At 42.9% G+C, this 18,530-nt stretch overlaps 1 protein-coding gene across 4 annotated transcripts in view; it reads left to right on the top strand.

Annotated features, from left to right (window-relative positions):
* Nucleotides 1-18,530, top strand: part of IQCH (IQ motif containing H) — a 63,237-nt gene that overhangs the window by 14,677 nt on the left and 30,030 nt on the right. For all 4 annotated transcript variants that reach the window (XM_083475074.1, XM_083475072.1, XM_083475073.1 and 1 more), the window contains exons 5-6: nt 4,060-4,332; nt 7,761-7,952. In XM_083475074.1, coding sequence (XP_083331200.1) covers nt 4,060-4,332; nt 7,761-7,952 — 465 coding nt within the window. The remainder of the gene's footprint in view (nt 1-4,059; nt 4,333-7,760; nt 7,953-18,530) is intronic.

Genomic DNA, 18,530 nt, shown 5'->3' with positions numbered 1-18,530 from the left:
TTATAATGCAATGGAAAACAAAGTACTCAGAATGCCTTCTGCTGCTCTGAGCTTCCGTCTCTGCAGCTGCGCAGACAGTGGGTCCCCTCCCTCCCTTCTCTCTAGCTTTTTATTGTGGCAAAATCCAATTTAAGACTCTCTTTTTTCCCCTTGGATCGTTTAATGTCTTTAATTGAGGGGTGTTGGATATCTTGGTTGATTTGAACCCATCTAGTTGGTTTTAATTCTCTAGAATTCACTCTGAAAGGAAACTGCCACCCCCACCCCATTCTTCTGCCCCTCCAACTACTGTACCCTTGCATTGTTGAAGACCTTTTGATAATGCTGCAATGTAGTAAAGCTCATTTATGGCAGGGTGTGTTTGGATGCTCCTTGGATCATCTTGAACTCACCGAGCCTCAGCTGTAAGTTGGTGATCTTGGCTATATCATCAACTACAGTCATTTGTCCCTTCCCCATTTTGTTTGTTTGTTTTTAATATTAAAAAACCCTTTCACTGCAAGATCACTGCTGCTGGGTAATTATTTGTACTATAAAACTATGATGCCGCACCATACGAGAACAGTAATCGCAACATGCAAATTTGTTGGCTCTTAAATTTTGACCTATTATAAACATATTCTTTCAGTTCAGCCAATCCATGCTTTTCATACAGTTAAGTCATTCCCTTAGTTCAGTCCAAACAGCCTCCAGTTTATCAGCCTCAGTCTCGCAAAGCATTTCGGTGCACAGTGACCTTAAGGATGTTACCGACACCAATGGGCTTCTAACCATCATAAAAGTAGGCAAAAGTCTATGTTCACATGTATATATATTTGGAGGACAAAGGGTGAATGTTGAATACCTTGCACAAGCGGGATGTGGATTCTTTGTAATACAGGCACAGTCCATTGTACTGAAGTTTTAATTGCATATTTCAATCGGGCGTACTTAAGGGTGAGAATTGTGGAGGTGGGCAGCAGTCTTCAGCTCCATATATGGAAATACATCATTAGCAGTTAATCTGCTGCACAGAGGCCCACAAAGTAAGAGGTTTGAAAAGCAGATAGACCCAGTTTTCTTTGAAGCTGGGGGTGGGGGGTGGAATCCATAAAACCTAGCAGCTAGTTCTGCATGCCTGAAAGGACTTTGGGCGTGGATTTCTCAGACAACAGCCCCTGATGCCACAGGAAAAAGCACTTTGGAAAGTTTGGAAACTTTCAAAGATGTCTTGTGATATGAGGGCTGCTGTTCTAAAGAAAAATGTAAAACAACAACACAGAAGGTTATAGTATCCAGTTAAGTCACCCACTCAGATCAGTAGACTTATGTCATTCATGACTGTGGCCATGACAGTGGGGATGTTTAGACCAGTGGTCGGCAAGGTATACCTCTCCTAGGTCGGTTCACTCCAGCAGAGATCCCTCCATGGGCCGGATTGTGCGCGCACATGACTGCGTGCACCCACGATTTCCAGCGTCTTCATCTGTGCAGACACAATTTCTGGCGCATGAGCAGACGCGATTTCTAGCACCGCGGAAGCGAGTCCCCGCGCCGCACTGCGACGGTTTAGCACAGCATGTGGGGACTTGCCAAGCGGGCTGCTCGGTTCAGGAGCGGCTCGTAGGCTGGTTAAATGAACCCCGTGGGCTGCTTGTGGCCCATGACCCCTGGTTTAGACTTTATGACATTAAGCTCTTCCCAGTGCAGTTCTAAGGTTTAAATGGGTAGGAGTCGGAGATGAGTTTGTGCACAACTTTCATTCATTCCTTCTAAACTCTGAGGGCTGGCCACTCCTCTGAGAAAGACCACATGGCCATGGCCATTGCATGCACACACACATGCAGAAAGGCGGGCAGACACACTCTCACGCACATTCAGGCAGCTGGCAGACATACACACACTCAGTTGGTAGTTGGGAGGGGCTGCATACAGATAGGCAGACACACACATGCTTAGCAGACCAGTGGGGGAAAGCAGGCAGGGAGATGTATGCACACACCTTAATGCAGACAGGTGAACAGCAGACTTTGCAGCATTTCTGCTCCCCATGGCAGCCCTGAGGAAGGAGGCTGTTCTCCTGCCCTAACACTATAATGTGTGGGGATGTTGACCGCAAATCAATTCAAGGCTCTTTCTATGTTGCAAAGGAGCCTCTTCTCTATCAAGTGCAGTGTTATTGCAAGGTCTTAGGGGTTTTGAAAAACAAAGTTTCCGCCTTGTTTTCTGAGCTCTAAGACACACCAATGGGAGAAAGGGTGCCCCTTTGCAGGGCAAATAGAGGCAAAGGTGCCCATTTTTTTGAGAACTGATAGGGCCCCTACAGCACCACATCAGGAACACGATAGCACCACAGCGGGGGACAACTCCAGACTTTGAAATAATTTTTTAATTCCAAATTATGAGGAACTTAGCCAACAAAAAAGTCTTGGCATGGTGGATCTGGGCTACGGGTTACCCACCCCTGCTCTGAAAGGACGTTTTATAAGAGATTAATCTCTTCTGTGGACAGCGGGATTCCTATATGCTAGATTCATATATCAAAGTTTTAAAAATCTAGTAAAGTCTTAGGGCTCTTCTCACATTACATAGAGACAATCTGCGCTTGCCAATTCAGCTCACCATTAAGAGGAAACTGCAGCTCAGCACCATTCCTTGATAAATGTGGTGGCACATACAGGCACCCCCCCACACACACACTTGCAAGCGATCGACCCACATGCTTCTATGTATACGCATGGCACCGGAAAATAATTAAGTAATGCAATACTAACATGAAATGGACGCGGGTGGTGCTGTGGGTAAAACCTCAGTGCCTAGGACTTGCCAATCGTATGGTCGGCGGTTTGAATCCCCGCGGCGGGGTGAGCTCCCGTCGTTTGGTCCCAGCTCCTGCCCACCTAGCAGTTCGAAAGCACTCTTAAGTGCAAGTAGATAAATAGGTACCGCTTTATAGCAGGAAGGTAAACGGCGTTTCCGTATGCTGCTCTGGTGCTGGTTCGCCAGCTGCAGCTTCGTCACGCTGGCCACGTGACCCGGAGGTGTCTTCGGACGGCGCCGGCTCACGGCCTCTAGAGCGAGATGAGCATGCAACCCTAGAGTCGGACACGACTGGCCCGTATGGGCAGGGGTACCTTTACCTTTTTAACATGAAATGGCAGGAGAGAGCAGGGAGGTCCTCATGGCTCGCAAGGAGAACCTCCCCAGAACCCAAAGTCCAGAAAAAAAGACTGCAAAATGGCACACGGGAAATCTCAGTGCTGCTGCGCTACTCCTCTCAACAGCTGTTGGGTGGGAAGCTGTATTTCAGTGGGCTCCCCTCTAACACACATTTCTGCGCAGGGGCCCAGACTGTAACCCCCTTGCGTAAGTGGGGAGTCTCCTGTATTTGCAAGCACAATATTTGTGACCTTCACATGTCACATTTTCTTACGTGTACAGCTAAAACTGTAACGTGCAAAGCAGCCGTGACTTGTATCTTCCAATGTGTTTCTAACTAGTTGTCCTCCTTCTGCATTTGACCAGGATTATAATTACAATAAGGACTTTGTGAGGCTAATGAAAAGGTGTTTATCCCACAGAACAGCATGTGATCTGCAAAGGTGTTTTGTAACTTGAGAATGTTTTGTTCTGAAAGAACCGTTTAAGATGCTGCTCCTCATAAAGTGAAATATTGCCCAGCTGTGGGAGTGGGTCTTCTTCATTTTTTTGTATTGATTTCTCCCCCCTGACGCAGTAGAGTCAACCCGTGCCAGAAGTGTTGAGATGAATCACCGTTATCCAAAGGCCGCAAGCCTCTCTTCCAAGTGACAGAAGGAGAATTCCGTGTGGATCAAATAAATACAGATGTGTAGTAATTAGTTCTATTCCCAGCGAGCCCATTTCCGACACACTAAAGATGTGAGCGATTATGGAGCCTCACCCCAACAGCTTTTATCAATTTAAACTGCTACGCTACAGGATAGGTCATAACCCAGCCTGCTATTAATAATGTATTTATTGCACTCAACATTATAAATTAGCTCCGCGGAAGAAAGCAAAGGAGCACCTCTTAACGAGACTAATGTGATCTTCATACAGAACCGCCCCATGTCCCTGGCTACCTTCTTGAAGTACAGCCCCAAGACCATCAAAAGGATCAAGAAGCTGATCCAGGGCACAGACGCCTACATTGTCGGAGGGCTTCTAAGCCAAGATGACCTGGCAGTGGCTGATGAGCTGAATGTGCCCATTTTAGGTCCCACCCCGGAAGTAGCTCAGCTCTACAGTTCCAAGTCAGGAAGCAAAAGGGTGTTTGCAGCTGCTTGTGTGCCAGTACCCCCAGGGCATTATGACATCTACAGCAGGCACCAGGTAAGACTGGTGGCACTTTTGGTGACTGGGAGAACCTGGACCATTCAAACATCTGGTTGTCTCCAGTCAAATCTTACTTTGAAGGTGAAGTCTTCACTCACACCAAGGGATCATAAGGACTGAGTCCTGGAAACTGTTTTCAGTGCCAGGGACCAGCCCTAGGATTTATGAGTGGGATATTAATGTATTTGCCAGTGAGCTTTATTTTAATTATTATTCCATTATCTTATCATCTTATCTTACCCTACCCTACCCATTTATATCCCACCTTTCCTCTATGGAGCTCAGGGTAGCATAAATGGTTCTCCCCCTCCCTATTTTATTCTCACAACCTCCATGTGAGGTAGATTGTTTGTTTGTTTGTTTGTTTGTTAGTTACCTGCTCTTCACTGTAAGATTACGCTGAGAAACCCATGGTCACCCAATGAACTTCATGACTGAGTGGAGGTTTGAACCCCTGGTCTCCTAGATCCTAGTCTGACACTTTAACCACTGCACCACATTGCCTCCTTATGGCTGAATGAAGATTTTAATTCTGGTCTTGCTGGCCCACGTCCAACCGTTGCTACATTACAACCCTTGAACCTCTCGCACGACTTCAATTAGACCAGTCTGGCTTGTGAATTAGAGCCTGGCACCTTTTTATTGCTGAACACATTTATTTGGAAGTCAGTTCTTTGGAAATTCACGGGATGTTCTTTAAAGTATCTGTGCTTAGGATTGGGGTAGCCGTTGCCAATTGCTAGTGTTTGCATTAGCATCAGTCTGCACAACAGCTTTCAGTAAATTTCCTGAACTGTGCCCCAGCTCATACATATGAATAGGGTTGTGCTAACCAATTAAAACATAAGTGCCCGGGGGGGGGGCAGCTCCAAGTAACTAACCAGATGTTTGAGGCAATTGCAAGTGCAATTCCTCAATCTGCATGTGGGGAAGCTGCTTCAACCAAAACTGCTTCCACCATGCAGCTGCCTCTGTATGGTACCATTTTGATCAGTTTCCACAACATAGTTTGCTTTTGAGAACTGGGCCTCCAAAGAAAAGGTGCAGCCACTAAGAAGGCTTGCTTGCCCGCAGCCTCCATGTATTGAACCTCCTTCCCATTTTCTAGAGGAGAATTTCCCAGATGCCATGGCCAGGTTTGGCCGTGTGCAGCCATAACTGAATCCAGTTATGGTCTGATTCAGGCTCAAACTGAAAGCAGGAGCCTGAAGTGCAGCAGAGAGCTTATGCTCTGTTGAACAGGCAACGCTAGATGAAAGGGATCTGAGCATTTTATGCCTGCCGCCAGGCATACTCCTGCCTGTCAGTCTTGGAGATCAATGTTGCATAGTCATCTTCTGTTTATATCTAGCAGTCAAAGGCAAGACAATGTCTTGGGATGTAGGAATACTCCCAGAATTCACCTGAGTTCACACCAATTAGCAAAGCCAAGTTAGCAAAGAGCTAAAGACAATGGGAACTCAGTAAATGCATACTGATGGAGCATATGAGTGTTCTGGGGCATCAACCATGATTGCTAAATAATTGTAAGCGAACCATGCATCAGGGATGGAGAACTTGTGGCTCTCCAGCTGTTGATGAACTACAGCGTGTGCCAGCATGGCCAGTGGTCAGGGATGATGGGAGCTGTAGTCCAACAACCTCTGGTGACCACAAGCTTTCCATCCCTGTTATGCATGTTATGCATGAATGCAAATTGCACCACCAGATTACTTGACAAACATGGATCAAATCTGATGCAAGCCATTGTTCTTTAATGTGGGGCCAGTTCATGGTGGCTTCCAAGTCTTGAAACACTCAGGAGTATCAGTAGCTATGAAAATTTATTTCAGCACTCACTCCTAATTTGGTTCATGTAAACGTTCCCTGGACAGTTCTGAACACAGAAAGCTCCTTGGAAACAAGAACACTGCCTCTTTGTGTTGCAATTTGAAAATCACACCCTGTTTTATATCTTCCAAGGGCAAGAATCAATAGTTCTTTGCTTGTCATTGATATGAATCATTATGATTTTGGGGAGGTTGTGATTACTCTTTGATTTATGAATGCTGCTGGTTTTCAGAAGAGCCATTTTAAACAATGGCTTGTAAATAACGAAAGATAACCAAATCTATTGCATATTCCAGATGGCAGATAGAGCACATCACCAGTGCTCAGAATGAGGCAACAATACCTTTTCTGTACTAAATGTTTCCTTCATCTTAGTGCTGACTTAAGGTATCTGAGATACACATCAAATCTATTTGGTGTACACTAAATACACACACACAGACACACACACACACACACACACACACACAATCTAAGGAAACATAGAGGTGTGAAAAGCAGGACTGAACTGCCCAGAGAGGAAGATGTGTAGGCTCAGGTTGGGGTAGAATGACAGGGCAATAAACAAGGCAGAGCCGAGGATGAGCAACCAAGACAGGAAATGAAGCTGGAATTGGCTTGTCAACACTTAGAGGAACAATTGCTCAAAGAGGTTGCATTTGCACCCTCATTGGGTGGGACATTGATGGCAGGTGGGGTACAATTCGTACCAGAATTGTAAGAATTCAGTTTGCTTACAGAGAAAACACCTGCACACTGACCATTTCATGGGGTCAGAGATCCTCAGCAGAGTGGCTGCATCCCTTAACCATGCACTAAATGCAGAAGCAGATGGCAGAAGGTCAACTCGTAGCCAAAATGAACCACAACATTACAAATCTCACAGGCTTAGACTTGCCCCAAGTGTTGGCTTTAATATTGCTTCTCTATAAATGGTACCCTCCAAACCATCGTACACATTAGCTCTCCTTTCAATTTGTTTCAGATTGTTTTTGTTACAGCAGGAAATATTGATGCGAGGCGTTAAATAATCAAAGGAAGATGACAATAATTTAAGGCACAGTTCAATTTTCACTTAAAGATACCTCATAACTCTTTCCGTTGGTGCAATCTTTACAATACTATCGATCCATTTCATTTCTGTAGGGGAGTCGTCAACAGAAAACCCATTTATTGGGCTTTCAAAAGCAACAAATAACGGGACACAGAGCAAACAAATAATAATTCCATTTGTGATTGAAGTTCAAATAATAAAAAGTGCTTTGGAATGGCTGTTGTAACACATACTTCTTGAGCCATTCTATTCTGCAGTTACAGTCAAACCCACCAACAATGAAGCCTCAAGATAGAAAAGGGTATTTTTAGAACCATCTAGTTTAAAAAAGGATAAATAATATAAAGCTCAAGTACAGTCTTTGTTGTCATTACACAAATACAGTGTTTTGTGGGCTTTTCCTCCCCGCTCAAACTGTCCCTGTAGTCTCACCTGCGTCTTATACATCTGTAAGAAAATGAGGCGATCAGTTTCAGGTAGAGAGTGGCTAAGATGACATCCATTTGGATTTAACTGAAAACCTTATGTGTGTGTTTCCTAGATGCTTGAAGCCATCAGTCAGCTGATAATTGACTACCCAGAAGTGAAACGCTGGGTGTTCAAAGTGGACAGCGACTTTGGGGGAAATGGCACAGCATTCTGTGACATCTCCGAGCACCTCAAATGCTACCCCTGGCTTCAGAGGGAGATTCGTAGATACGGCCCTGAGATATGGAAGTTGCAGTGGGCACAAGTAAGTCCATCAGTCATTTTCAGGTGACTTTCATTTTTGAAGTTTACCCAGTGCCTCCTGGAGTTCGTATTTTATTTGCAATAGGAGAAGCTGAGCTATTTTGAAGGTGTCAACATAGCCTCAGAAGGTAGAGGTACCTGGCACATTGCAGGTCTTAGGAGTTCCAAGGGGAGAGAGGCACCTAAACTGTCCTGTATGAAATAGGGAACACTTGTTAAAAATTCATTGCCAGTTGATTTGGGGGCATAGTTGCTTAGGACTTTAAAGGTAAAAGCTGGCATGGACAAGTTACTTTTTATCTTAGTAAAATCTTCACTGGGGTCATCTCAGTGTAGTATGTATTGTAACATGCCTTTGGGACAGGATGAATATACATAAGACCAATCATTGTTCATTTTATCAAAGACACCCATGAGTTACCTTCCTTCCCATCTGTTCTCTTAACTGAAGCACCTTAACCCATTTTATATTCTCTTCATGAGAAAAGCATTCCATTCTAGCCATGAACCACAGTGTGCAGTCACTTTCACATTCTCTTTCTTTGGATTAGTGGCTGTTGCTACACTCCAGATTGTCTCTGCAAAGCACATTTTCATTAGGCTTACCCCACCTTGTGTATATCTGGGGTGTTGCAGTGGTTTTCATACTCATGGCTTCTTGAAACTAATCAGGCTTTAGAAGTTCTTTCTGTTCTGCGCTTTCTTCTTGCCAAGCTTGGGCCAGAATAATCTCTTGCATATTCCCACATAAAACCACAAGAACATAACAGGAGTTTGCTGGATCAGCCCAATGGCCCATCTATTCCAGCACCTTGTTCGCATGGTGGCAAGCCAGAACTCTCCCTTCATGCCATTTTTTATTTAGTCTGGGTGCACTCCTGGATCCAACAATGCTACTGGAGGCTCAAGTAGTCTCCGTGACAAAGAGTGCCTGTTTCCAGTTGTGGCTGGTTTGACAGCTATGATTTACTCTTGGACAGAGATGACTTGGCCACTGAGCTCCATGCTTTGATAACTTCTAGATTGGATTATTGCAATACTCTCGACATGGGGCTGCCATTGAAGATGATTCAGAAGCTTCAACATGTGCAAAATTCAGCAGCCAGATTACTGGCCAGGGTTCCATTTAGAGCTCATGTAATTCCTATTTTGAAACAGCTGCACTGTTTGCTAATTTAAGGGGCTCACATTGGTGTTTACAGCCATGAACAACTTAGGCTCCAAATATCTGAAAGACCACCGCCTTCACTTCTTATGCTTTCAGGTGTTGAGATCAACAGAGAGGGCTAAGTTCCATTGCCCTCAGAAGTTTGGGGAATGGTAGCCTAGAAGAGGGCCTTCTCTGTGGCAGTCCCTACATTGTAGAACTCTGTTCTCACAGAGGTGTGCCTAATGTTTTCATCACATAGTTCTGTAGTATGCTGAAGACAATATGTACCTCTTTACCCTAGTCTTTGACAGTTAATTTTTATTTTTAATTTTTTGGTCTTTCTTCTGTTTAGGTTAATCAACCTGGTGATCCTTTTGCTTCAAATTATTTGTGTTTTCTATAATTGTATACAGACTGTTTAGCTTCCTTTATTTACTTTTCTTTTTACTTGTATTGCTGCAACCCACTTTGGGACTTTCTGGTGAAGGGCAGGTGAGAAATCTTACATGTTGGTGTAATGAATTGCTTTGCTGAAAACTTGTAGCCCCAAACTGATAAGTCTCTAAACTAAAAACATCCAGTTAAAATCCATTTAGGAACAGAGATAAAACAAAGGTTAAATAACTTGTTTCACCTTGATCTACAGGTCTCTGTGTATGATCAGATGCACTCACAGATCTTTTACAGGCTAAATAGGGGCCCCCATTCATTTCAATGGGGCAATAATTTGCATCTTAGGCTTCCCATTTGCTTCCACCATTAGAATGAATGAGGGGTGATTATAGGCAGGGTTATTGGCTTGCAAAACCAAGGTTCCATGCTCATAATATATTGGGCTGTGGTGCCAGACAGGTGATTGAGTTACTGCAACTATGATGTAGTACACTTGAGAGCATGCACATAACGGAAGGTGAGAAGGGGGAGAGTGCCAAATTTTGTCCTCACTCAGGGCACCATATTACCAGAGTTACCCCTGCTGCTGGATCAGGCTAGTAGCCCATCTAGTTCTAAGAGTAGCCACGTGGATGCCTGCAAGCAGGACCTTAGTGCAACAGTGTTATCCCCTCCTGTAGTTTCCAAAACTAATATTCAGAAGCATACTTGTTGCAACCTATTCATTTTGGCACTACACCCCAGTGTGAAGACCCTCCACACATCCCTTTTTATTGTGCATTTATGATGATTATGCATGATCCTCAATAGTGTTCATATCATCAAAAGTTTCAACATGGTCATACTGCTTTATTTCCAAACAATGTTGGTCTCCTGCTGAAATCCTATAACCTTTTTCTACCACAGTTTGTGTGGGGTTTTTTTTTTGGGGGGGGGGTTGTCCCACTTGTGTTGCTAGACACTGGCAGAGGAAGAGGAGTGTTTGGGGGAGTGCCACGCCCCAGCATTTGGGCACCACGCCCCCGGGACACGTGCCAGCCCCACCCCTGCCTGCTCTCTCCAACCCCCCCCCCCCCAGTGCCGGAGCGTGAAGCTCTGCCACTGTTGCTAGAGTGCTGTCATCAGCAACAAATAATGCAGTAACATTGGGGAGGCACTGGGGAGCAACTAATAAAGCTGAATGGTGTGTAGATGATCTAGTACAGGCTTCCTCAACCTACAACCTCAACCTGAGACTACAATTCCCATCATCCCTGACCACTGGTCCTGCTAGCTAGGGATCATGGGAGTTGTAGGCCATAAACATCTGGAGGGCCGAGGTTGAGGAAGCTTGATCTAGTACAAACACACCACAAATGCACTATTGTTGTGCATCAGTGCCATGTTGCAGGATATGGCCGCACAAAAAACAACAGTCTGGAGTGGGCCTGAGTGCCCTGTTATGCTGCATTTGACCCACTGGTGTTATTCCCGTGAAGTGTCACAGTACACATATAATAGGGAGAAAGACTGCAAGCAATTTGATCAAACTCCTTGAGAGCATCTCCCCTCCCCGTTCCAAATAATATATCACCATTTCTCACCTTTTAGATCTCAGCCCTGGCTTTTCAACAGCACCAGTCTTTCATATTTAGAAACGAATTGCAGTCTCCATTGAATGTTTCCACTGAGTGCAGAGGATTAGAATCCTCCTTTGTTACTGAATGCTCTTGTAATGCTCCTGCATTTAGACATCAAAGCATTAGTTTATGAGCACAGGCATGCTTTAATGTCCTATTACAGTATGGAGACCTGCTTTCGATAATGAAGACATTGTGTCATCGACTTAAGCTGCCACGTTACCAAACATATGCTGGCAGGTTATTAAAAAATTCAGCTTTGTGATGAAAGACTATCCTGCAGGCTAGGAGTACATGGCAAAAGACTCTCCATTCCGGTAGAGTTATTAGAAACGAGAATATGACTCTAAGCACTAAATTATGTTAATACTTACAAATAGCATCATTTGCATAGCGGTTTATGATACGATCCCAAGGTTTTTCCTTCATTGGTATGTAGTAGGGCAACCGATTAAACATAATGTGGTTTACCGGAGTTTATATTGAGTGTCTATTCCATGTAAAAGTGGAGTCTTAATTGTTGGATCCTCCAGACCAGGATGTTGACCATTCCATTCAGGACATACAGTCATCACAGTAATCTCCTCTGAAACTTTCTGTGAATTCAAGAGAAATCCTGAGGATGTTAGTGGTTTAAGAGCTTATTTGGCAATTTGAATCATCTCCAGTCAAGTCAACACACTCCCCAATGCTTGTGCCCTCAGATCAACACACATAACAAACCATTCTAAAGACTTACGTGTAGTTAAAAAACATCAATAGTTTTCCTACCAACTACTGGTTGACTAACTTTTAGTTGAGCTATACATCTCCACCCCTTAAGCTCTCAAGTGGCATTAATGGGATTGCCCATCACAAAGCACCTGGACACAAGGAAGGTCATCCCATTTCTTGAAAAAACAACACAAAGCTATAGTCTGTGGAAAGCTGTGCATCTTTTGTCATGGAAGATGTTTTGAGAAGAACTAGGAGCTGAAGAAACTGGCACCCCACCAGCAAATGTTTGAAAGAAGCAGCGAGGTGTGTGCGATGGCCATCACTTCCACGCCCTGCTTGTGATGTTCCAAAGGGTCCATTGGACCATCTAATTCTGGAAACAATGTTGACCAGATAGACCCTGGGCTCAGATCCAGCAAGACATTTCTTATGGTGTTTTTTATGGTGTTGAAAGTGCTTGTTATTTCATTATCAGGACCTAGATCGTTAAAATATGCCTTGTAAACCTTTGTTTGACCACTTTTCTTTTCTTTTCTTAAATAATTTTTATTAACTGGCCAATCACATCAAATTAAATCATATCACATAAATTCCGAATTACAAAGCCGAATTTTAAATTTTGTTGGGGGGACCCATATTTCAAGATCCGAAGGGGGATTCTAATCATCTTCTTGCTGCTGCGTTAATGTCCCAGTCAGTCCAAATCAGTCCAAACAAAGTTCGTAGTTCTATCCCATCTTATCTTGCTGTTTCCACAACACATCTTGTTCATATATTTTCTCTTTTTTCTTTATGATCTCTTCTAATAGTCTCCTTAAGCCGATAAACACCAATAGTAATAATAGTCCTGTGTGAATTTTCTGTTCTTCCAATCCTCAAATCGAGATGGTTTCCATATATCGTCTCCTTCATAGATAACACTTTTGAGGAATATGGGAGTTTCAGTGCTTGCATGCAACTACTCCACCCCTCAAGGGTAACTTCATTAATTTAAAGGCAAGAAGCAAACAACTGTGTGGTCCTACCCAACTCCCTCTGCTAGGGGAAGGGCTGCAGCTCAGTGGTAGCGGTAGAGCATCTGCTTTGCATGCAGAAGGTTCCAGCTTCAATCCCCAGCATCTCCAGGTAGGACTGGGAGAGAATCCCTCTCTGAAATCATGGCCAGCCACTGCAAGCCATTGTATAGAGTTCTGAGCTAGATGGACCAATGGTCTGACTCAGTGTAAGGCAGCTCGCCATGTTCCTCTTGAGTAAGACTGATAACAAATAAGGGTGGGCTCCATATGGGCACTGGACTTGTGTCCTCAGCCATGCTCTGATAGAAGGAATGGGGACAAGTGTGCCCTGAAAGAACTTTCAGCAGGGCTTTCACATGAACCCATAAACCAGCATCAGGGAAAACTGACTTACATCCTCCCTCCATTTCATAAAGTTGGTTCCTGAATTGCGTGTGTATACCCAACCCCTGGCCAGGAATGGGCTCAGGGAAAAGGAAGGAATGTGTTTTGGATCCCACCCACCCAGAGGCAGCATTGTGGTTTATGTTTCTAGAGATGCTGCTGGTTTGTGACCCCCAGCTATCACAACAGAGTTTACGTAATAATTGTTACATAGGGAACACGGTCTTCCAGACTGATTATGATCTGAAATAAAAGAAACGCCATTTGCGGCAGCAGTATTTTGATAGCTCTTTCCGAATGTCATGTAGCTTAATAGTGGATGTTAAAATTATATTGGCTAGCAGAAGAGGTCTCCACTAGTCTCTAAACTATATAGCCATCGATGGGATATCAAGTTGTGTTTACCTATTACATCAGAGAACAAGCTGTGATGCTCTTGCTCAGTCGGTTATTATATTTAATGTGGCTACCAGTGTTTGGGTTTCAGGTGATTCCCTGATTCCTTAATTGTTGTGTCTTGTTATTTTATTATGTCCCTTGGTTAAATTCCTAGGACCTACAATAATCAGATATGCAAGCTGTTGGTTTGCATGTCCTATTGATTTAATATTCTTCTAATCAGTACATAAAGCTATGGGCCTGCGGTGTTAATTTTTCATATGCTTACAAAGCACCCTTTGATTTTCTGTCACGCGTTAATTACAGCGTTTTGCCATTAAATAGGAAGCTTTGTGTAAACTAATTACTAGGTAATCATTGTCTACCGCGAGCCGTGCTGTTTGGTACCTTTTATTTTATTCGGGGAAAATGCACGGATCTCGCAGTCTGGAACCACTATACCTTCCAGCCATTAGCTCTCACTAATTCATAGCATTATTGTGTTAAGATTGTAGGAGTTGTAATTGTTGTGGTATCAGTGCTGTTAATTACCGGAGTAAACAGTTGAAATGATGCCAAGGTCTATTGTACAAAGCAGAGAAAAGGAGGTTTAAATGTTACTTCTACCATCTGGGGACTGAAGTCTTTGCAAATGCTACAAAACAGCAGTGAGGCAATATCAGAGCTTCAAGCTTCAGGGTTTTAGGCCATATGGATTCAGAATATTTTGAATCAATTGAATTTAACTGCCAGTTTTTAGCAGTAACCGCGCAGAGATGAGGAGAATAAAGCAAGATCACGAAAGAAAATCTGGAATTTGTCAGTGTTATCACATGCCATAAAGTGCCTCTGTAGATTATATTAAAATGTTTATTCTGCTAAATTCAAAGAAGCAGAGGCTGGCTAAAAATGCATGCAGATTTCAACAATGTATTGCTACAAAGGGTGATTTTTTTTGTTTTATTTTGGGATTAGGCAGGGGTATTTGAAAGTCATCTATCTCAACAGTTAATACAACAGTAACAATGAACTCAATAACTAACAATTAACAGGGGGCTCCTGTGAATTTCCATGGACTTAATTTTTATTCTATTTTAGCATTTGTAGACTTCCTCTCAGAAGTAAATAAAAAAACATAGAACATAACATCAGGGAATAAATTATTTAAAATTATGTTTTTGGTGCTGTTGTTTTTTAAAAAATGGAAGTATTTGGAAAATGTTCAATCCCAGCAGCCTGAAAGAAGATTTCACATTTGTTTTTGATCCCACTTTGCACTTCAGTGGCAAGACAAGGGCAAAACCACACTTTGCATGGGTGCAACTGCACAAGACAATTCAAAATAAATAGGAAGGTGTGCAAGGGATGTGCCCTTTGCACTCTGGCCTTCCTAGTTTCTGTTTGTTCAACAAATTAAAAAATCTTAAATTCTGCATTATTGTTTGGGGAAGGGAATTTTTATAAAAAGAAATATGTATAGTGATAATAGCTTTTGAGTATTAACAAGTGTTCCCTGTTTAAAGAAAAATGCCTATTACACATTATTAAAGAAATGAAATCTGACCAACTCTATATCTAGACATGGCATAATTTTAAGCACCTTAGCAAAATAAATTGTCCAGACTGATTGCTTTGCTACAAACAAAAAGCAGCAACAATAGAATGAATGAATTAATGAAATTGTATAAATATGTGATATTTCTTTACAATGCTACAAAGCTGTCCTGTGTGTGTTTCAGTATATTGCCTTTATTTAAAAACATTGGGTTGATCCCAATTTTTGTGACATGTATCTGTCCACCCCCACCCCACCCCACGCCCGAAAAGATCCCCTGCGGTCCCTATGTAGCTCCTTCATTGGGCTTGGATTTGGGGAGGGGGAACGCAGCCCCCCCCCCATTCTGGTTTGTTTGTTTTTATTGGCCTGTTAACAGATGTTGACGTGGTTCAGGGCACAAGGCAGCCATGTGCTTCTAAATGGAGAGATCTCTCCACAATGAAGCCTGGAGCTGCAGGGGGTTGTTTGGGGCTAGAACAATGTTCTCTGGGCTTTGTGTGTGTGGCCAAATTCAGAATGAAAAGGGAATGATTAATTGTACGTACTGAAATCCTTGGCGAGCACAGCGAGCCAGAAGAGAATAGCGTGACCCATGTGGTGTGGAGAAAACGGGAGCAGCAGTTTAAGTGGTGGAAAGTTGAAAGAGGGCTAACCTCCTTGTACTAATAGTTGAGGCGAGTGGCTGCTTGGCGGTCCGCTGTTGAAGCGCAGCATATGTGCCTCCCTTTGACAAAGGCCCTCTTCAGCCCAAAGCAGCCCCTCGGCCTGTGCGTTGATCCAGAGCGACGGGCCGTGGTAATGAGGGACAGGCCTCTCAAGAAGCAGAGAGGAGATAATACCGCATAAGTGGAGAGTTCTGTGGAGTGTTCTCGCCATTCGACATAATGCAAGGCGCTACCCCGGCGAATCGCTTGCCATCCAGCTGAAATGGGCCATTAGGTATCGGGGAAAATTGTCTTTTGCTACTTTCAGCAGATGGAGCAAATATTTTACAAAGCCATTTTACATACAAAAACCATTTGCGTGACTTGGTAATGGCAGCTGTTTTACATGATGTTACCTTCCAAAAGAATGTCTCTCATGAAAGGCAAAATCGGGACTTTTTTAATTTTAAAATTTGCAGTTGCACACTCAAGCATTCAGCCCTAAAAGCGGCATTTGAATTCTAAGTAAGTGTGGCAGGCGATTGATCGCTTCCAAAAACATTTTCCAGCATTTTTGTTCTTTTGCGTAGATTGCAGCACCAGAGAGTAACACCCCATCCCCCCCAAGCAACGAAACAAATTCTAAAGTACTTGCAAACTGCTGGATGGTGTGTGCATGTGTGTGTGTAGCGGAAGGAACCCAACAGCGTTTCCATTTCAGTCTGCCTCACAATAAGCTTTTTCTTAAACCCAGTGGCTGAAACCATGAGAGACAACTTTTGACTGGGAAGTGGATTTTTCAGCTAAGTACTTTTTCAGTCCTTGGGGTTCTGGGGAGAACTTTAAACAGTGGTAAGAGCTCAGAAGTTGGGAGATGAATAAACCCATCTGGGGGAAAAAGTACAACCTCCAGGATCGCTTTACACTTTGTTCTCTCACTTTTCCTGTGAATAGTAGTGATGGGAGATAAATTCAGTCTGGTTCACATTTTAATGCAAGCCTACCTAATTCACGCTTCCTGAAAGAACACACAACGTACACTTTGAAATGTGCACTTTTCCGAATTTTGCAGTGTAGTTCTCCTTCCAAATGATACGTTAGGGACAAATGTACGTGCATAAAAATGCATATATTAGTGAAAATAGTATATTAAAAATGCATTACGTTTGGGAAAAGTGCTTGCAAATAAAGCAAGCAAATATATGTAAAGTAGGAGAAATGCTCACTTCAATGTTGACAAATTTTCATGAGGACTTTAAACAAAAACACAAACTTATGTGGAGATGGGGTGAACAGAACTTCACACTGGAAAAATGAGAAATCAAAATTGATAGATTCATCCATTCCTGAAGAACAATTAGGCTTTCCTTTCATTTTTTGTTCACCACATGTGTGTGACCTGAGGTTAGGTGGGAGATGGTGATTAGCTTAGAAACATAGAATCAATGAATTGTAGAGTTGGAAGGGCTATCTAGTCCAACCCCTACAATGCAGGAATTTCATAGCAGACAGCCATCTAACCTCTGCTTAGAAACCTGCAAGGAAGAAAAGTCCACCATCTCTTGTGGAAGTCTGTTCCACTGTCAAACAGCTCTTTCAGAAAGTTTTTTCTGATGTTTCGTCAGAATCTCATATCTTGTAACTTGAAGGCCTTGGTTTGGATCTTAGCCTCTGGGGCAGAAGAAAACAAGGCTTATTCCCTCTTCAATATGACAGCCCTATATATATATATATATATATATATATATATATATATATATATATATATATGAAGAAGGCTATCATACCTCCTCCCAGATCTCCCTGGTCTAGTGCTCTTCAATAAACCTGTTAGTCTCATAGGATGTGACATCAGTATTGGCACTGGGTACTATAACTGTGAAGCAAAAGCAACTTCAACAGCCACTATGCAATGCAAGGATCTGATTTTCTCTCTTTCCCCAACCCCCTGATTAGAAGCAAATATATGCATTGGGATTCAGCCCAGAGTGACTAGAGGGAATGGCTTTATCTAGTGCGCTGAAAATAAGACAGAAGCAACTTAATGGTGCCTATTGATTTGTAGATAGAGCATCTTGCTAGCATTAATCAATGAAGAGAAAATTTATGTGGACCAAGCAATCCCCTCCCCCAATATGGGAAATCATTAGTTCTCACTAGTTCTTAAATTAGTTATACATGAAAGAAAAGCACAAGCCATTCATTCTTCCCTCTCTTGTCTATATGGTGCTTTTCAGCTGGTTCAGTGCTACTGCTATGGCATTGGAATCTATAACTTATTAGCAAATCCTCCCTCAGTGTATACAGATACCCGGCACCTTCTCTCTTTGCTAGAAGTTTGGAGCAAGCCAGTGGCTTTTAGGGGAGACTCCAGTATTAGTTGCCAGTAGTAGCTGTTAGCACTGGTGCCCTTATAGGCACCATCAGGCTTTCTGTACGCATGAAGAATATAATGTAAGAATAATACCTTTCTCAAATGTTGTTTTTTTAAAATCCAAATATACAGTATCTTCCAGAGCAAAGATTGATGACACTCCCAAAGAAATCTAAAAAGTTGATTGGGCCAAACCTTCCCTTTCAAAAGCCATGCTGATTTTTTATCAACAAGGCTTGTTCTTCTATATATGTTTGTGTGCTTAACAGTGTTAGCATAAATCATTCTTTCTACCAGTTTGTCTGGGATGAAGGATAGGCTGACATGTCTCTAATGTCTTGAAGTG

Source organism: Podarcis liolepis (genome assembly GCF_965112155.1).
Source record: "Podarcis liolepis genome assembly, chromosome: 14".
In the NCBI taxonomy this organism is placed as follows: domain Eukaryota; kingdom Metazoa; phylum Chordata; class Lepidosauria; order Squamata; family Lacertidae; genus Podarcis; species Podarcis liolepis.
Note: the sequence above shows the minus strand (reverse complement) of the source record. Positions and strands in the feature narration are given on the sequence as shown.